This window comes from Saccostrea echinata, unplaced genomic scaffold (assembly GCF_033153115.1).
Source record: "Saccostrea echinata isolate AGI-Se365-2 ecotype Australia unplaced genomic scaffold, CSIRO_AGI_Sech_v1 ptg000033l, whole genome shotgun sequence".
In the NCBI taxonomy this organism is placed as follows: domain Eukaryota; kingdom Metazoa; phylum Mollusca; class Bivalvia; order Ostreida; family Ostreidae; genus Saccostrea; species Saccostrea echinata.
The window spans coordinates 35311068-35332868 of NW_026889782.1; the positions used below are offsets into that span (position 1 = coordinate 35311068).

General features: G+C 33.7%; 1 protein-coding gene across 1 annotated transcript; it reads right to left on the reverse strand.

The window, feature by feature from the left end:
- Nucleotides 1-932: 932 nt before the first annotated feature.
- Nucleotides 933-18390, reverse strand: LOC133199250 (ras-related protein Rab-11A). The gene is made up of 6 exons (XM_061335094.1): nucleotides 18109-18390; nucleotides 10829-10940; nucleotides 10245-10328; nucleotides 9725-9918; nucleotides 6023-6103; nucleotides 933-3488 (listed from the first exon to the last, which is right to left on the reverse strand). Exons 1-6 carry the CDS (start codon nucleotides 18146-18148, stop codon nucleotides 3349-3351), a joined length of 651 nt encoding a protein of 216 aa, XP_061191078.1. The 5' UTR covers nucleotides 18149-18390; the 3' UTR covers nucleotides 933-3348.
- Between the last annotated feature and the right edge of the window lie 3411 nt (nucleotides 18391-21801).

Below are 21801 nucleotides of genomic sequence, written 5' to 3' on the forward strand. Positions count from 1 at the left end.
GTAAATAAAGTCTCGTTATTGTGTATATGATCACCAATTTATATATTATGTATAAAGTTCATTGTTACAATACCCTATACTGATATGTTTATTTTACTTGTTTACTTCTTGCAATTTCAGTAAATTCCTGCAATCTATATAGACGGAATCTAGTATATAAACTATAGTACAATCTGGTTAATTTCTTTAATGTAAAACTTTGACCCCTATAATTATAAAGTGGACCCGTGGCATCCCTGACCATGAGTGGCACGATTTTAACAAAGTACACAAACATTCATTACTTTTATTATTCTTTACTTATTTTTTAAAACAAATTATGACCCAGGTGTTTTTGAAAGAAGCTTCAACTTTAACTGACCCCTTTCGGTGACCGTATCCTTACCAAAGGTGCCATGATTACATCACCCTTCAGTCTACACTCTAGAGAAGGCTTCTACAAGTACGTCAACATGACTAGCTGTTGTCCTGTTGTTTCATAGAATCTTTATATTTTTTAGAATGTGGTAGTGTAAGATACATTGCATCCTACTAGACTGGGCTAGTATGTTAACCCTTTAGCTAGATCATTACAGCACTGGACTGGCAAGCCAAAGGGCCTGGGTTCAAATCCATTCACAAATGTCTCTGTTACACATATAACTATGACCCCCTTATCACAACCCCAGGGGCTTTGCCTTTCAAATTTTGTTCTTAAGTTCCTTTAACCTGCTGTAACAGTAAGAAGCTAAGTCATCACATTCAATGATCTTTACTTCAGTCCTATATTTCCCTCGAACTCAATTTTTCAGCATATTTTTTTTCTATTGCTTGAAAATGGAATTAAAGAAACGAAAATCTGTAAAACACAAATTATAAGCTGCTTACATTCCACTTGCTATACAAAATATAATCCTCCCATTAGATTTTGTAAATAAAGACAAAAATGTCTGTCATATTTCATATGTTTATTCCAATGTTTGATAATTCCTCTCACACAATAAATCTTTGGTCCAGACAGACCCTTTCTCTCACTGAATGCCAGTAATTATACACAGAACATGCAGAAAAAGGTGTGAAAAAATAAAGAAAAAAAATAGCTCATTGTATGAATATCTGGAATGAATTAAAAATTTAACAGGAGTTTGATAATTTAGTATAGCTTAAAAATACAGAGAAATGTTACAATTGTATAACATCAATAGGTGTTACTCCTCCTTATAGTGTCAAACCTACTGAAGAACTGCACCAATCAAATCACACCATTTGTTGAACAAGCTGGAAATACTTAATAAAGCTCAACCGAGACAAAAGGGCAGTAACTCTTCATGATCACAAGTTTTTCTTTTATGTTTGCTGTCATCCCTACGTATGAATGTTTTCGTGTTCAACAGTTGTATTTTTGACACACCAGGACAAGTAACAGTGTATATAGATAATAAACAAAAATCACCGTCACTGACAGACATGGTAATAGTTAGCTGTGTTTTTTTATATCATAGTATATGTATATTAAACCAATAAATAAAAGCATCCACACCTGTATTGGTATAGCACTTTAGTTGAAGCCTCAATTACACATTATGTAGGTCAAAGAAGCCTCATTTTCACATCATGTAGGTCAATGAAGCCTCATTTTCACATTATGTAGGTCAATGAAGCCTCATTTACACACTTATGTAGGTCAATGAAGCCTCATTTACACATTACGTAGGTCAATGAAGCCTCAATTACACATTACATAGGTCAATGAAGCCTCATTTACACACTTATGTAGGTCAATGAAGCCTCATTTACACATTACATAGGTCAATGAAGCCTCATTCTCACATTATGTAGGTCAAAGAAGCCTCATTTTCACATTATGTAGGTCAACAAAGCCTCATTTACACACTTCTGTAGGTCAATGAAGCCTCATTTTCACATTATGTAGGTAATGTTCCCATTCTCTAATTGTGTGTGTGGTTATTTTCTTCTCCTTACTGTTTATCAACTAAAAATATCAAATTTTATTTCAATTTGACTTTATGTTTCTGTGTATTGATTATATATCATGAAATGGTTTCCATTCTTCGATGAATACTTCAAATTGAGACATAATGCTTAAACAAAACTGATCAAAGTTTAAAAATGGATAAAATGCTGTTTTAATGAAAACTGGTCAAATTTTTTGCTAAACATTTTAACCATCAACAGTTTTTACTTTGTCTAAAAAAAATTACAGGTACTATTTGTGAATATCTGATCAGATAAAGTATGTCAAAAATACGCTTTCTCTTATAAATGTATAGAACAGCAAGGAGAAGAAAAAATGCCAGATTTAGTATAAAAATTAAAAATGCAGTGACCACCACTTACAAAATAAATTCTCCTCCATCCATAAATTTATAACAACATGTGATGGCCAAAAATGATAGTTCTCACATTGAAATTGAGGATCCATCCCTCATATTACATAATCATGTTTAAAGAAATATCAGGATCCATCCCTCAAAATTGAGGATCCACCCCTCAGTTCAGCATCAGTATCATTACAATGTTTGGCTCCCCTAACACAATTCAATATTATTTTATTACAAATCTACAAAATTTTAACATTAAATAATAATTTTCAGCATTTTCAATGTTTCTGCATTACTCTAACATTTTAAATGCCTTAAACTTTCTCAGACTGAGTGTACTATTCTTTTTCAAACTTTTTAAAATCTACATTTTGTGTAAAAAATATAATAAAATAATCAAAGATTTCGTGTATTTTTTGGAAAAGCTTTGTATTTTAATTAAATATTTCAGCTACCCTGGAAATTTGTAAACAACACAGGGTAGGTGTGAAACACACATGTAGATCCTATTTGAAATGCTGTGTTCAGCTATAATGTCTCTATGCAACATAACATAGTCAGAAGTCAAATTCTCTCAACATTGCATAACACAGATTTACATTCACTTCCAATGCAATATTTCAAAGCTTTTTCTTATATTCCTAATTCGGGGAAAAAAAAAACTGCACAAATTTCTTACACTTTTCTCACAGAAGTTCAATCTGCATCAAAGTTACACATAGCATAAATGCATCGACATCAACTAAGAAACAAAATATCCACAGATGTGTAGCATTCTGGGTAATAACATTAATATACAAATTAAAGTTCTCGACGAGGTTCATTAACCATAGCTGTTATGTACATAAAAACAATTCATCACATAATAACATAATCAGGAAAACAGAACTCTTGTCTACAATTCACCCCCTGCCATTCGTCAAATGATATGTAAACACTTATAATCCGGGGCACTTTGACAATAGTGATGCTGAAGTGAGTGATCTCCCTTTGTTGTTGTTTTGTTGCGGTTGTTCACTTCTGTCCCTCAGACATTACAACACTTTTGTTGTTTGGGGGCGTTATTATCTGTAGGAGCTACGTGAATTGTCTGTACATTGTTACTGGGTGAATTATCGTCGTCTGGACTGTCCCTTATCTGCTTCTGAGAAACTATCTTGTAAATTTCTGTAAAAACAAAACACATCATCATTAGGATAAAGGAAACCAACCTCACTATTTAGAAAAGTAATCCACAACTATCAATAAGATCCCCACTTTTTCCTTTGTTGGAATAAACATAGTTTCTGTATTTTGTACCAGAATTAATTGAAGATTGACTTGACACAATTTTACAATGAATGTCTAATCTGACAACTGTACTATCTGTTTCACCGTGATTCTGACGTTTAATTCCCATTTTACTAATTTCCATGTACTCTAGACAGTGTTAACCGAAACCCTGTCTATTCTGGCACAAAACTGGACTCCAAGTGCATGTCAGATTAGTCAGTTTTCACTGTATTTTCAAACTTTATTCTATGTTCTATTTTCTTTTGCGGATCAACTGACATCTTTGGCTGCATAAAGCCAGTTAGTTACGAACCCTATTATGCTCATCTATCTCTGGATGACACCATAAGAAAGTAGAAATTAAGATTTTTCTTGTCGTTTTTTTTTTTCAATGAATCTGCAAGAATTGAGGCCATTTGAAAAATCATTTACAGACAATTTTTACCAATACATATTACAATATCAAAGCTATTCTGGTATTTAAACAGTACAGCAAAAAACAAAAATTATCAACAATATTTAAACTAGATGTGTGGTTAATACCAGGAATGCCCCCACAAGCAGCGAAAATTTCAAATGCAGTATTTAGTTTTAAATTTGTTTTCGAACTTGACCTCTATTTTCTGTTAAAATACCTGCATATGCAATTTCAACCTTTGACAAACATCCCTACAAAATTTAGAGAGCAAAAACTGAAATTTCCTATTTTTTCTAAGTTCAAGAGGGATAACTGTGAAAAATCATGAGACCAGGCCAAAATAAAAAATACCTTTGTTTCCCCTAACACGACCGACCCACTTAAATCGTGCCGACTGAAAAGTTTCTAAATAAGATTATTTAAATATATTTTTTTATTGTTTATCAATTTCATACCATACAATTTCATCAAAATCCATTTTTTATAAGAATGGTGGCATTTGTTTTACTCTCATTTGGCGCCCACAAATTGTGGCCACAGAGGGTTAGTGCGTGTTATAAAACAATGATGACGTATCAATCTTATTATATATCTTTAACTTAGTAGAATCCTACACTCTTGAGAATTTTCGTGAATTAAATGTACCATGACTAAGGAGTGTTAAGATGGTATTTACAAATGTGTCTTCTAAAATTAACATATAGTAAGCATGGCAAAGCCTGCCTCATGAGCAGATGAGGGACACACTTTGCGTACATATAAAAATAAATTTCACTACATTTCATTCGTTTCGATCTAATAAACAGTTCATGTATGACCTTACTTTTACTATATAGGACCAAAGGAGTGTAAATATGTCTTTGTATGATTATTTCACCTTGATAAATATAATTCAGATGTCGTTTCTTCATTCCTTTTATCTACAGACTATTAACTTCATGACTATAATGTTAGATATATGAAACTTCAATCAATATGGTTTAGTTGAATTAAATATTGTTTATACATGCACATTCTTTCCAAATAGTGTTGAAATCTGCTTATGGTACAGCTTCCTGAAATGTCCAGTGTATTTTTCTTTAGTTTGGCCCTTGAAAACAGGTTTTCTTAAGTTTGGCCCTTGAAAACAGGTTGTTTCTTTGCTTTAAAATACCGTTAAAAAATGTTGGGCCGATGGAGGGCTCCTAATTTAGACTTTTACCCGGCACTTATGGCCATTGATCATTAAGCATCAGTAAGGGATCTTTTTCGTGCCAACATCTACATGTATACTGCGACACTGGACCTGCGTTTTTTACCGTCTCATTTGAATGACCAGTCTCCATGTCCCATGTTGGGACCTGTGACTTAGAATATTAAGCTCCTGAATTACGTCGTGACTCCACAATTTAACGAAACACTAAAGTCACTGCGCCACGCGAGGTCCTGATATTTTGTCTGTTGTAAGTACTCGAAGATGATACATGTAGTAGGTTTGAAAAATATTCTCATATGTCCGATGGTTGAGTATTTGCAAATCGTGTGTTTTTGTAAATATTCGATTTCCATAAATTTACGCTGGCCTGAGATATTTCACAAGTTCAAATGAATTTGTGAATTAATTTACCATACATGGTACTTCATTTGTATGATATTCGGTTTAAAAATCGGTTTCTTTTGTTCTTTCTTATTTATAAAGATATTATTCAATTTTTCAGAATGTATTTTCAGAACTGCTGTCAGAAAAAAAAATAATTTACCTACCTACCTATCCAACTTGAGATTTTAGGGTCGGGTTAGGGAAACAAATATATTTTTAATGATGGCCCCATGACCAAATTAGTATCCATATGTTAAATCTGAGTTGAATGTGTGCAACTGCTGCAGAGGCAACTATTGCAGAGATAATGAACAAAAAGTGAATGGTGACGGAATGAAGGAACAGGGTAACACTATATGCCCCAGCAATTATATGGCAGGTGCACAACAAAACTCTTGCTAATGCTAGACTTGCTTTTCTTTAAGAAGTTACCTGTTAAAATATTCTGAAATGCTGTTTCTACATTAGTGGAATCCAGAGCCGATGTTTCAATGAAAGACAGGTTATTTTTTTCTGAAAAGACAAAAACAGACTTAAAATAACACATTCTGAACATCCATTTTTTCTCCTAGCTTGTAACATGTATAAAGCCTAGTGTCTGAAAAACAAAATGATTAATGCAGGAGCTCATGTTAGAGAAAAAAAATGTATAAACTTGCACAAGTTATGGATCCTAAATATATTTTTATTTTTGAAAAAAAGAAAACATTGTGGTTTATCAATTTCTGAACTCTTCTGGCCCAGTGGTTCTTTAGAAGAAGATTTTGAAAGATTTTTCTTATTGATACCTATGTAAAACTTTGATCGCCCATAGTGGCCCAATCCTACCCCCAGGGGTCATGATCTGAATAAACTTACATCTACACTATGTAATGAAAATTTCACGTAAGTTTCATCTTTTCTCGCCCATTGATTTTTGAGAATATTATTTTTGAAAGATGCCGTAAAGTAGACCTATATTTGCACTACGTCATTAACAAATAGTAAAACAGGAACCAGGCTTCCTTTTTCCGAGACATAATTTTTTTTTTACTACATTGATTTGACTTTTACTCAGTATTTGAAATATCCAGGAATGATTTTGCTAAAAGGTGGTCTCATCAATGACAGTGTAACAGGAAATTAAGTAAAAGGGAAAGGATGGAAAAAACTTAAGGTTGACAGTAATAAAGATATATGATAAATGATATCTATGATATGATAGTAAGGCCAAATAAAAAAAATATGTGTGGTTCCGGTTACCCGACCTTCCCTTTTTTATACCCCCCACCCTAAACTTTTTTTTGGCAATTTTCATATTTTTTCCGGAATTTTCCCCGATTTCCATCAATGGCAGTTTCAGCAATGACGGCCTCCTTGCAAAACATAGTTTAATAGTGTTAAATCCAAAGCAAACTAGCATGTAGGTGTCCCCTTCCAATATTGACTAGTATATTATCACACCACATCTAAATGCCATTTGCAAAGCAGTGATAGGTATTATTTCTAAAGAAAAAATTAAGAAAATCAATAAAAATTCCCTACCTACCTACCCTAATTTTTATGGAGGTGTAACCGGAACCAGACATATTTTTTTGTTTGGCCTAAGATTTCACTTTCCATTGATTTTACATGTATTACTAGAGAACAAGTACATGTGCATTCTGATTACCAAAACATGGTTTAATAACAAAGAAAAACATCATAACTTGCTTTCTTTCAAGGGGTTTCTGTCATATTTAAACCACCGCATTTTGGCAACCTGACATCACTTAAGTGTTTGAAATCTATCTCATTTTTAGCGATAAAAAAGTGTCAAACTGAGACAAATCATCAGGGGCTGACAAATTCCATTGCCCAACGCCCGTGGCTGGTCATTTTAAGACTCGGGCTAGCTAATTTAAATATTTTTATAGTCCATCAGGCTAGCTGAATGGAAAAAGAAATTCTCATCAGTTTACTTTCTATTTCTATGTAGACTGGTTTCTTATGACTGAAAACGTTCAATCTGTTTCTGTCACAAAAGCATTTGAAACTTTAACTTTTTACATTTTCACTTTGCATAAAAAAAATTGTTGGGCTAGTTAGTTTGAGGTTGGGGCTAGTAATTTTTTACTGATCAGTAGCCCCTGGGCTAGTGGGATTTCCAGGAAAATTTCAACCCCTGGAATTGTAAGAGTGGGCAAGTGGAATTTTATCAACGACTTGAAAAAAATAAAATCCATATGCAAGTCATAGTTCTTAAGCTTTGTACAGGGGTTTGCATGATATACTCAGTATTTGTACTCCATTTTTTAAAAATATATATAAATATGATAATAGATCATGCATGGTGGGACAAGTAAATATTCAGGTAGGGCAAGTGAATTTTGACCATGCACTTGCCCTTGGACGAGGGCCTAAAAAGTCTATCTGTCAGCCCCTGATCATTAAGAAAATTAACAGCTAAAATCCAAACCAACGGATTACCAATTTCGGTGTTTTCATAATAGCAAAACGTGAGATGTATTTTGGACTCTAAATCCATACAAGATACAGCAAAATTGTAAGAGTAAACAGGTCTGGTTTTGTATTAAACAAAATATGCATGGTAAAGAGCATGCTATATATATGAATGTGACATGCGAGATATATAGATGTATAGTTTGTGCATTTTTCGTTTGCGTTAGCCTGTGAGAATGCCAGATTTGCGGACTTAACCTTCAATTCATTTATACCAAAATTACTTCAATTCAATGTAAGATAGTCTACTGAGCATCAATAATGTTAAGATGTAGCCGTGGAACTAATTTTAAAATCGTATACAGAAGCTTGAATCTGATTGACCAAAATTTTTATGTTTATTCATAATCGAAAGGTCTCTCTGACGTGACGCCGAATTGGATGTTGTTAGATGTTTGAGAAGCAGTGGCAGATTCGGAACATCTAATTTTACACTCTCTACCATCGGTTCATACATTCACCTCTGTCCTTGGCTCGCGTATATCACAGTGATAAGCACAAGAAATAGTGTGTTTCTTTTAATCCATTATAATTAAATGTCTGAGCTAAGATTGTCCTTAAAGATAGATATTTACTAAATAGATCTAATACTCTTGTTTTATTTGAAATAATCCTTGACATGTTATGTTTTTTTACGTTATGTCAAAAATCTTGACGCGAGCCCATTGCAGAGGTGTCTGAGAGAGAAATGAATGACAACTCTGCAAAGGAGATTGCTAATTTTAATTAGATTGAATTCTTCTATCCTGGTTACATAAAAGCGAATTTTGAATTCACCGCTGAAAGAAGAATGTTTACGCGAGTTCCATTTTATCCAGGTCACTAATTACTGCCGACCAAGTGCGTAAGAACACCAACATGGAAGGTGAAAGTTATTATTTTAGGGGTAAAATGTCGAATTTTGGTAGAACCAATATTCTCGTTTCTGTATTTGAAAAATGAAGTTTGCTGTCAAAAATCATTGGACCATGACCAAATTCAAAGGTGACCAGTGTATTCCTATGATGTATGCATATGTCAAATTTGAGTTGAATGTGTGCAACTGTTGCAGAGATAATGAACGGAAAGTGAATGATGACAGAATGACAGAACAAGGTAACACTATATTCCCCGGCCATTTTATGGGGGGGGGGGGGGGGGGGGGGGCATAAATAGCAAGCTTTTTTAAGCTTGAGCCCAATTAGTGCGAAGAATAGAACTACTGTAGATTCCTTATTTTACACGAGTACTTAATATCGCGAAATGGCCCAAGGGCGTCAAATCGTGAGAACAATAATTCGCGAATGGGTGATTTATCTAGATATTTTACATACATTAAAGCACCATAAAAATAAAAGCGAGTAATTTTATTTCGCGAGTGGTGCTTCTCGTGTAATTACGCGATAATTAATTCCTCACGTATATTTAGGAATCTACAGTACCTTAAATTTTCATTTATTCTTAATTATCTCCCTTTGATAGAGGATTTGGCCCTTAATTTGAACAAACTAAAATCCCCTTCACCCTAGGATGCTTTATGGCAAGTCTGGCTGAAAATGGCCCAGTCGTTTTGGAGGAGAAGATTTTTGAAAATGTGAAAAGTTTACAACAATGACAGACCATTAACAAATTTTGATCAGAAAAGCTCACTATGGCTCAGGTGTGCTTACAAACCTGCAAAAGTCTTAGCCTCATCTGTAGGAACAGCACGTAGATGTCGTAAATCACTCTTATTCCCTACTAGCATTATAACTATGTTATTGTCTGCATGATCACGTAGTTCCTTCAGCCATCGTTCCACATTTTCGTACGTTAAGTGCTTTGCGATGTCGTAGACAAGGAGTGCCCCTACTGCCCCTCTGTAGTATCTGTAAAAAATAACAGTCAGAAATTCCTCTATAAATCGGAAACATTCAAGTTTACAACATGCATTTATAAAAATTATAACAATTAGTCTTTGAACAAAGCAATGATCCTGACAGAAGACACAAAGCTGTTATATAAGGCAATACCTTTTTTCTTTGAATCATACTACCAGAAGTCATATGATTCTGTATTTTTTTGTAAGTGTATGATTTGATGACTGTGCATGATGAGTAGGTGATTTTTTGCTTGAAGGTATAGACGATAATTACGCTCTGATGATGATTTGGTATCATTCCTAGCTGAGAACACAACTAAAAATGATACTTACGCGCTGGTGATAGCTCGGTATCGTTCCTGGCCTGCTGTATCCCAGATCTGAGCCTTGATTGTCTTCCCGTCCACCTGTATACTCCTGTAAGGACAAAATATAAACACTAAAAATAATGCTCACAGGAATCATGTAACTTTCTCTCTGAAAAAGGACCCCCTCTTGTCGTCCAAGACCAAGTCAAATGTCATGTTTATACTGATCTCTTTAAAAATCCTTAAAAAGAATTTGTAAGCCCCGTTGAAAATTTACTAGCCTTAGGCATGCTAACAGATAAGAATTTTGCACACTCTAACTATGCTTTATACATACCTGGTAGCACACTCTAACTATGCTTTATACATACCTGGTAGCACACTCTAACTAAGCTTTATACGTACCTGGTAGCACACTCTAACTAAGCTTTATACGTACCTGGTAGCACACTCTAACTATGCTTTATACGTACCTGGTAGCACACTCTAACTAAGCTTTATACGTACCTGGTTGCACACTCTAACTATGCTTTATATGTACCTGGTAGCACACTCTAACTATGCTTTATACGTACCTGGTAGCACACTCTAACTATGCTTTATACGTACCTGGTAGCAAACTCTACCCCGATTGTACTTTTACTTTCCAAGTTGAATTCATTCCTGGTAAATCTGGATAGGAGATTACTTTTACCCACACCACTGTCACCAATCAGAACAACTGTAACAAAAAAAAAAAGGAATTATCAACCAATCAGCACAAATGTTAGAAATAAACTTATACACCAATCAGAAAAACTGCAACAGAAATAAAAGGAATAATCAACCAATCAGCACAAATGTCAGAAATAAACTTGTATAAACAAATATCACAGTTTTATTTAACAAAAGAACTGCAACAGTCCATGTGATATCTATTTAGTAGACAATTTTCACTGGAATGTATATATATATATATGATGTGTCAGAAATGTGGAGAGAGGTGAAGCTAATGCACAAGAACTATACACAAAGAATTTAAAATCATTCTCTTGATGAAGCAGAAGTTGCATTTTTTTCTAAATTCAATTACTAGTTTCACTACAGTGTTTGCTCATCAAGAATCATATTATTACAAATTATAAACAAATCTGTACAGGTTCTGTTTACAAAACAACCTTCATGAGTCACATCAGCTGATGATCTATAAATAGTTCATTATTCAGGTGATTTTTTCTCTAGGTGCACATATGGTAATACTTCCTCATAAAACTGCCTTGAAATGTATGTTATATCTTGTGAACTATTTTCACTATGATTACATGATGAATGTGTGTGCATGTTTAGTGGAAAGGGGGGGGGGGGGGGGCAGCAATCTACACAAGTCAATTAAGTTATGATGAGTGATTTTATGATCAGTAATTATCAGATGAAGACAAACTGAATGACCACAAGATGCATTAAGATTTCCCCCATCCTTAATAAAACCACAGTAAATACAGAGAGCAGGATATATAACGTGTTATCTCTGAACCTCACTTCCTGGATCCACAACCTCTGATAGGCATGCCTATCTAAAGGTGTCATCACAAAAACTTATATCTGTATATATACTAGGCCAAACAAAAAATAGGAAATGTTTGTTTTACTGTTACATACTAATAAATAACAGGATCATGAAAAGGGATTTGATTTCAATATTACCTTACATAAAGACATAGAATTTTTTTTCAAGACAGTTTGAAAACTTTTTTAACTTAAAAAAAATATCTCTTAATACTATAGATCTACCTGATGGCTCTAAATATTGCTTATAAAATGTGACCTTACAACCTGTAAACTGCAACATTTGGGGGGGGGGGGGGGGGGGAGGAAACCATACATATGTGTAAATTTCCAGATTTTACAACAAACACAATAGGGGTTGGTGAGGTAACTTGCAAAAACATTTTTTTTTCTTAGGCCCTAAATCAGTATACTTTCTAATAAAAGTGTTGATAATCAGCATAAAGGGAGGAAAATCATTAAGTGATACCTTTTTTTTTTTTTTTTTTTAATAAAATCACGATAAATTCCCTGAAGAAGAGAACAGGGTTCGACACTTACCTTAGTCCGTTAGTCTCAGACTAATACATTTTCATTCGGACTAATAAAATCTGTGGCTAATTAGTCCGAACGGACCAATAAAAATTCCTGGAAAACAACATGAATAATTTAAAGATGTCCGATTCTCCACAGCTTTTACTGGAAAACCCCGCATTTATTTGTAGCTTTCTAGATTTTTGGCGCGGAGTTAGACAATGTCGAGTTAGCGCATAATTTTTTCAACTGATTGGTTTGAAGTAAAACGTTTTAGCGATCATTATTAATATGACACATAAAAGAAAGATGTCAGACATTTTGGATGTAATGTAAAGAGAAAAAGAACTAGATCGGGAATACGATCGTACTCGTTGATCTAGATAGAACGTTCTATCGTTAAAATGATATTGTCCTACGGACCCGCTTTAACGATAGAATTCGTTCCGTGTATTGGCAATGTTGCAAAATACACACGGGCGATGACTCGTACTCTGTGCATGTTCTATGAACAATCCAGAGAGTTTCGAATGTCAACATGGCGTTAAATTTGAAGCGAGGAAAAAACGTTGAGAAAATTAGTTGAATTTTCGTATTTATATGGCTTATTTTTTAGGTTAAAAGACATAGATTATCTCAAAAAGGTTTGTTATGATTAATTTGGTAGTTATTTTCAGTGCAATTCCTTTTGTATTCTTCAAAATCATTTCGGAGTGGATCCACTCCAATTTGCTACATTGCAAGTATATGGAACGTAGGCCTATTCTAACTGTGGTGAGGGCTTGTCCCGAGACACAGTTAGATTATTCTAACTATCGTTGATCGCGAGGTTTTAACGAATCTGTGCTAGGAATAAGCCATTTCACGTAAATGCTTTGTTTATTTTAAAAAAGTAAAAAAACATATATTGAAATGTTTATTTTTAAATTAATGCTACAAAACGTTGATGTTTCTTTTTTTTTTTGACGGACTCATAAAATTGCATGCGGACTAGTAAAAGTAAAGAAGCACTAGTCCGGCCGGACTAAAACCTAAAAAAGTTAGTGTCGAACCCTGAGAGAACCGAGTAAAATACACTTTTATAATACTTACAAGGATTAACAATAAGAACACACAGGTTCACATTCAGATTTGGTGTGAATAAGCTGAATTCAGTGTTACTTGTTTGGATGAAATTCCAACCAAAGTTGACATACACTCATGGTTATAGTTAATCTAAATACCAGATAGATTGATCATTTTCATTGGGCAAAGAGTTTCTGGCAAGAATGTCAGTTCATTATTCCATTGGTTGTATCCACTGTATCCAGGTCAGGTAAAAGGGACCCTGTCCTGATTGAAAATTGTCTCTTTTTTCCCCCAAAAAATTTAGGTAAAAATCCCAAATGCAGATTGAATTCTTGAGTGCTTTTTATATTTTAAAAATATGAATTTTGAGATTATAATGCAGCGATTTTTTTTCCCTATAACTGGTACCAATAAACGGTACCATTCCCAATTGCCAAAAAAATGTTAATTCTTCCCAATTTTGAGACTAAAAATTAACAATTCAACTGCCAAGCAACAGACTACGATGACATCATATTTCTTTTTATATGAAACATTGTACAAGTTGACTAGTTGTTTCACTTCTGCTTAAATCGAAAGTAGAGATTAGTCGTAATATGGCGGGACCTGTGGTGTAGACAGCGTAGTGTCATACATTTTGACAAATTGAAAGCATGAAAATGCAAAAACAAGGGACATTAATATGAAAAACAATAAATACTTGTTGTTTATTCTTTAAAACATGGAGTAATAGGTAATGAGGTTGGAAAAAAATGCAAAATACGTTTCATTTGTTTAAATGACATAAAATTCTGCTTTGTTCTACTTCAATTCTATTTTTCCCAATTGAACTGGTACATGTACCAGACCCTTTCCCCATGGGTAGAAAAAAATCACTGTAATGATTCATAAACAGATGAATATGTAAAGAGGGAATAACCCCTGCAATCTAACTCTTTATTCTGCAGTTAATGTGTGCTTTTATGACAGACATTATAGCTTGGGTTCGAGATTTAATGTTGGTTGCTAAGCAAATGTAAACAACGGACCATAGATCATAACGTCGTGAAAACATCTTTGGCTTCATTGTCTAAACTTCAACAATTTAGACAATTTTTTTATTTTAAAAATGTTACATAACATATATCACATGGCTTCGAGAATATACAAGAATATTTGCCCTTTGGTGACAGGAGAGCCCTGGAGTGTTAAGTCATCCTCAGAATCGTGTGACATGACATTTCAGGACTTTCCTGTCACCTTGGGGCAAATATTCTGGTATGTCACCCTCAAAGTCATGTGATGTATGTATAATATTTACATTCCACATGTATTTTCTTTACACCATAACACACACGGTGAGGTCAAAAGGTTAACTTATGATTTTTATTTTGATGCAAAACTGTGCAAGTGCAACATGATAAGCTAAACTCAAAATTCACTCCGACATTGAACATATTAAGGCTACGCCTTCATTTTAGCTACAGGTATAAATGCAGTGTGTATCATTTTAACAGATATAAAACACCAGCAATCAAGGAAATGACATTTTATCAATCTACCAAGAAAATTGAAAATGTAAATATTAGCAATGAATTATATATGTTGGGCATTCAATGTGTCATAACAAAGACAACTGGGCTAACAAATGTAATAATGTGGGTTATTCCGTTTGTCAACACTGCCTTTAGAGTAGACACGTCGAATGTCCAAAATTTACAATTTCATGCTTAAGGATACACCAAAGGTTTCCAAATGCCCAAATTTAATTTGCATGTAATTCTTTCATTATCAAAGATAACATAATAAAAGTATATATCATCTGAAAGCTTGTTAAATTTACTCTTTAACTATCCTGATTTAAACTTTGATTAATAACTTATTTAAAAATTATTTAAATATTAATGTAAATTTTAGTGCATAGATATTTTATAAATCAACTTTTTTGTATTTAACCCCTCAAAGTGGTAATTTTGCCTCAAGATAGACTAAAGATTGAACTTCAAAACTGTATCTCAGATTTCTGATAAATCCTCTAATTCAAAAGTTACAGCCATTTGCCCTTCAAAGTTAACAATTTATTAGCCTAATTTAACATTTCCGTCAATAATTCCAAAACTAAGCTAGATATCAAAAATCTGAGATACGGTTTTGTGAACACACATTTGAGAAGCAACCTATCCAATTTTCAGAGAAATTGGTCAATAAATGAGGGAGCTGAATCCTTTGAAATAATACCACAAACTGTCTGATCTTACTTTACAGTAGAGGGCAAAAACCCATTACACAACAAAATCTGCCAAAGTTAGGAATATATGACACCTTGGAGATTCAGCTTTGGATACCTGTCACTTAGCCATATTTCCCATGCATATTCACAAGAATGGGAGGTTCTTTTCTGTATTTAGATGCTTTTTATTAAGTAAAATAGGTTCAATTCTGAATCAGAAAGATTTCCCGGCAAAATGGCAAGCTAAGCTCCGCCTCCTATTTTATGGTCATCAGTGATCTGTTAGATCTCCTTCTCTAAATCTAGAGTCCCTGTAGTTTAATTACTGATAACCTCTGTGTGGCTAGTGAAGAATTCCCCAAGTGGTCACAGTGATTTATTGTGTCTTTCATGAGCAGGCAGTCACAGATCAAATCAGAAGCTTCAATAACGGAACATTCACATGTGGTAGTGTTTATGTTTCATTATTGTTAAATAATTAGAAAACCATTTCATAATTACCAAAAATTTTACATGCATTATAAAGCAGTGATTAACTTCTTTTTCTTAGCCAAAAATCTCAAAATTGTTGAAAATCTTGAAAAAAGCCTTTGGTGTATCCTTAATTAACAAGACACTGTCCACCCCCCCACCCCAAAAATAGAGTGAGAATACTCGAAAGAGCTTTTAAAAAATGCATCGTGTGACTGTTATGAACACTTCATAAAGTATCAAGTATTACAATCAGAAAGAAGAACCTAAGGACTTGAACCTTCTAATGATAGAAGTATCAGGAGTCAAGCATCAGTCCACTTTCATCTCCGACAACCTTAAATATGAGAGAGACTTTTTAATGTTTTCAAGTATAAATCAATAGCCTTAAAGTTGGCAACTATCAACAACGCCTATGCACTCAGTGTTTTCACCAAAATCTGTCCATGAATTCAACTAACCACTTCAATTTATAATAATTATGCCTGTTGGAAATCCAAAAGCTAAAAGTTAATTGTCAGGGCTCGACATCAACGCTTGCCCGCATGTCCGGTACCAGTGAAAAAGAATTACGGACAAGTGAATATTGCTGGCCGCTTGTCCGATTGGACAAGTGCATTTTAAAGTAAAGAAGTCTCGAATTTATAAAAAAGAACGACTGTCAAACGTTTACTGGTACTGTGGGCCTAGTTCAAAGACGGAAACAGTATGTACCTAATACCGAACTTGGATCCCGATATGGATCGCTATGTAGTTGAGTTCACACTCGATCGGAATCGAAGTTCACTAATTGCATAGTACTGTAAAGGCATGGAATTTACGAAGTTTGGATTCTGTTTGATGTTGACAGTCCATTTATGTTGTTGTTAGGACAGCAAGTCTAGCTAAAATTTTGTGTTATGTGTTTGTTGTATTTATCAAGAATCATCATGAATTAATCAAGCACATGTAATAGAATTCATTTGAGTTTTCAAGTTGACAGTATTAGATCTTTGTTGAAAATTTTTCAGACAAGTGATCTTGAAGTTCGGACAAGTTAATGTCTTGGTCACTTGTCCTAATGGACAAGTAGGGAAAAAAAGTTAATGTCGAGCCCTGATTGTAGCTGATACTGAGTGATAAACCTTAAACCCTAGCCTGTTACAATTCACTTCTACCTTTTCCTTTTGAAATAAATGGTGAACACTGTGCATTACTTTTCATAATGGGAAGTATCAGGCAAAGTTACCGACATCATAATCACTGTCAAAACTCCAATGATTCACAACTCGTATCGACCTACAGGAAGTCATATCAAGATATGTTGACAAATTGAAAAACCCATCTTATTATATGACAAATTTAAATGTAACCTGATCTACACACAATAAACTGATATCATGGATATATACACACAAATATTACTTATATCAGGACACAAGGTTGACTCAACACAAGCGTCTTCCCTGTTTTTATCACATTTGTAAGCTGAGCATTCTTTTTGAATTACAATTTCTCTTCTTTGCATGTTTACACACACACACACACACACCAATTAAATTACATTTATAGCTTCAATGTCACTTTCATCATTACTGAATATTTATTAGCTTCACTCATTAAGAATTCTTAAGAAATTATCTATAAATAAACAGCATGCAATTATTCCAATCATATGACTGTTATAAAAAAAGAGAACTTGCATAAGTTATATGCTATATACAATAACACCTGCACACACAAACACTACAGTGTTGACAAAGTGACTATCAACACCCCTCCCTTAGTGAATGCTGTGTCAATGAACTTAACCAACAAATAATGAAAAGTAAACACTCAGATTGGAAGTCCACATTGTACTTCTGAAACCGATGCATAACTTCGTAATGATTGTATAGAATCACACACTGAAGTCATCAACTTGACAATGAATACTGACGCTCGTTAGTTTGACAACTTTTTGACAGAACAAATCCTCCCCCCTAAAATTTTGGAACTGCCTCGTAAAATCGGAGGTTACACAAAGTGCAATGTGTATTAGACAAAACAAGCACCTGCTGCTACCTACCTATGTAACGTACAATTACTTATATTGCGTATATACCTTTAAATAAGTAATCATATTCGTCGTCCTTCGTCCCCATATTATGACTTCCGGAATGAACGGAAGGACCGCCTCAACAAGTTAATTACTATTTTATCGGGGATCGTCTGAAGAAATCACAATTAAACACGGTTAATTGTCCCTCTATCTACTTTTAGAATCCAGGTGTTATCGGTACAGGATAATGATGGGTCAGATTGGTGTTAGATTGGGGACGATTTTCCCCTTCTCTTCTCTCAGTAATTCAATATGGCGGAATAGACGCCCCTTGTGTTCTTTTGCGCATTTCTATACGTCATTTTGGCGCATCCGGAAATTAAGATTTTCAAAACAATATTGGGCGCGCTTGTTTTGTCGAAATAGGTGCACACCACTTAGACTCTGTATGGGGCATGTGTTGTTAAATGTTTAAACTCTAGTTCATTGCATTTTATGAAAAAATGAAAGTGCTCAAGGTACTTTGTAAAATATTCAAAACTAAGTTTAAAGCAAGTTTTGGTGATAAAGGCACCATATATTTTAGAGTATGGCTAGTAAAATATGGTTATTTTATATGAATTTTTTTTTAAGGATTTAAAATAAAAAAATTATTCACAATATTGCAACATATATTTTAAAAAAAATCTGCAAAAAAGATTCCCATAGCAACGTTTTTCAAAGTGGGGGGGGGGGCTTAAAAAAATATAATAAAAAAAACCAAACAAAGCAAAAGCGAAAACCCCAAGCAGCTTCCAAATGAAAATTTATATATTAAAACCACATTCTAAAAATTATAAATTATAAAGTGGGGGGGGGGGGAGTTACAGGCCTGTCGGCCCTCAGCATTTTGAAATTTTGACGTCCACGTTCATTGCACTTGATTTAAGGTTTTCTACACACCGTGTACTATGGTGTACGTAGACAAATCAAACACGCCTCTAATATGAGGAGTCTCTGGTTCACGTGAACCCGGATTTAAAACGTTCAAAAATGTTTCTGAGGCAGACACCCCTCCCCCCTTAAAAAAAAAAAAAAAAAAAAAAAAAAAAATTAATAAATAAAAAAAAAATACACTTTTGCTATTAAACTATTACAATTATATAATTATTGTTATTATTTTTTTTATTCATTAATAATTTAATTCTGATTGTAACACGCCATTTGATTGGATAAAACATTTATTTTATATCGTATAAATTGGGTTGCCTACATCACAATTATAATGACTAGCATCAAAAAACGTATCGATCCGCCTGAAGTTACATTTAAATGTGTACAATTTGAAGTCAATTTTTAAGGACAATCATCTTTCTTCTTACATTAAATGAATGAAAATTAAATTATAAGGAATGAATTTAATAGCTACCCATTTTAAACGGTATAAAGTGGGTTGGGACAGTTTACGCTTTATAAACGGTTTATAAAAAAAGCGTAAACTGTTCCAACCCACTTTATACCGTATAAATTGGGTAGCTATATTAAATTCTTTCCTTAATTTTTTTAATTGATTCGTTTTAACGCACCCCCTCCTTTCTTTATAGAAAGTCATGGATGTTTGTATGATGATACTTTAAGTGTGGTGAATTTACTAATTATATAATAAATTAATAAATATATGTAAAATTGTGAGCGGATAAAATTGATATTTAAGAAATAAGGTATCATTTTTAAACATCTATCGGGATATAAATACGGGTTGGTCACGAGATCAAATTCCATAAAGCCCGAAGGGCTTTATGGTAAATTTGATCTCGTACCAACCCGTATTTATATCCCGACAGATGTTTTAAAATGATACCTTATTACATATATTTACATTTGTGACTTATTTATATTATTTTTTTAGCCTGATTGTAACCTTTAACGCGTGAAATGTTTAATTTTTTTCAAACTCAACGGCACAAGTTTGATCTATTGATTGCGCGTCGACCCTTTATGACGTCACTGAGAAATTACGTCGAACGTTTATGACGCGAGGAACCCGTGTTTATACGGATATAGATACACATTATATTGCTTTTAAAAGTTTTATATAAAGGAAAACATTTGCAAATGTAAATATATGGATTTGACACGCAGAAAACCCAGGTATAACTCTGTCAATTTGTTGACCAAGTGAGACAGTTTTTATTTTTTTCGGTAAACTGTGTAATCTTAAATTGGACGTATGATCAAAACATATTACATGTATTTAAAATATGAAGTGATCCTCTCCAATATGCCGTATTATGGTGCTCCGCCACAAAGCATATTAGCTCGTTTCTTGATTTTGTAGTGAACAAAGATGTTCATTTATATGTAGAATTAACCTGCATGTGTGATTACGACTTACTTGTCATTACTAGGTGGCCTTCCAACGTTCACGTTGAAAAACAAACGTGATAAAAAAGAATTCATTTGTTGTTGTGCAAAGTTTTTCTGCCAAGCCTCTGCCTTTTTTAAGTAGGGCTTCCACTCAAACATATTTTTTTTCCCAGTATATTACTGATCTTGTAAATACATTTGTATGTGCATCTTTCCTTTTTCTTTTCTTTTATTTAATGTCAATTTACAATATGACGTTCCTAACAGAACATAATATCACGCGCAGATCTAGAAAGGGGGGGGGGGGTTCCGCCCCCCTGGAATTTGCAGAGTTATTAAAAGTATATACTGAAGCAAACACAAAATGACTTTGCCCCCCCCCCCCCCCGAAAACGTGGAGCCCACCATCACTACCACGAAATAGGTGGTTTTAACGTTTGGAAAATTGATTTTACTTTTTCTTTCTTTCTTTCTTTTTTTTTTGTCAAGAAATTTCTGGGTTAGAATAGACCCCAAGCTCAACTGGTGAAAAATAATGCTATTTTAAGTAGCATGCTTTCCCAAAACCTGAAATGCAGTGTTAAACAATACATGGCTAGATGAGCTATGTTGCAACCACTATTGAAATAACGACCACTATTGAAATAATTATTTCAATAGTGGTTGAGAGTGCATTTGAAAACCAAACACAGGTTGTAACAACTATTGAAATAACGTTCACTATTGAAACAATTATTTCAGTAATGGTTGAAAGTGCATTTCAAAACCAAACTAAAAACTAAATTCTCACATATTTTCATGGGCTTGCCCACACTACAAATATGTAGGCCTTTCAACTTTTTTTTCAAGTTGCACATACGGTAAAAACATTTGATGTATAGATTTGTAGGCACGTGAAATTATCAAAAAAAGATTATAACCTATACATACCTACATACCTTTACTTAAATCATAAAAAAAATTAATTATTAATATTTCATTTGTACGATATTGTGATTTTAGGACAGGTAACTCAAGTGTAAAAAACGACCAACAAAGTTCCGATTTATGAGTTATCGTTTATAGGAATGACATATAGGCTGCTTCAATCGGTATTGTTATGTACACAAAAGGGTTCCTTAAATCCTTATTACACAAAAGGGTTGACCAAAACTAGGAAATTGTCTGCACTCTATACATGTGCCTGGAATAACAGGATCAAATGAATGGGGGAACTGACTATATTCACGATTTTTATCTCTCTCTGCACAGTTGTTATGAGGAGGAAAATAGAGTGCAATGTTTTTTGTGTGTGCATTGTTGTGTTTCATCTATAAGAATATAAATTTCTAAATTAACTATCTTATTCTTTTCACTAAGCACGAAGAAGAACGATCAAGTATATAAAAATTTAATCAGGTCAAAATTAAG

Excerpts from the sequence above, each read along its gene's own strand:
- LOC133199250 (XM_061335094.1), bottom strand. The coding sequence starts at position 18,148 with ATGGGGACGAAGGACGACGAATATGATTACTTATTTAAAG. Across the intron at positions 6,104-9,724 it reads TGAGGCTAAGACTTTTGCAG|AAAAAAATAACCTGTCTTTC; the intron begins GTTTGTAAGCAC and ends TTGTCTTTTCAG. Across the intron at positions 3,489-6,022 it reads ATTTCAGAATATTTTAACAG|AAATTTACAAGATAGTTTCT; the intron begins GTAACTTCTTAA and ends TTGTTTTTACAG.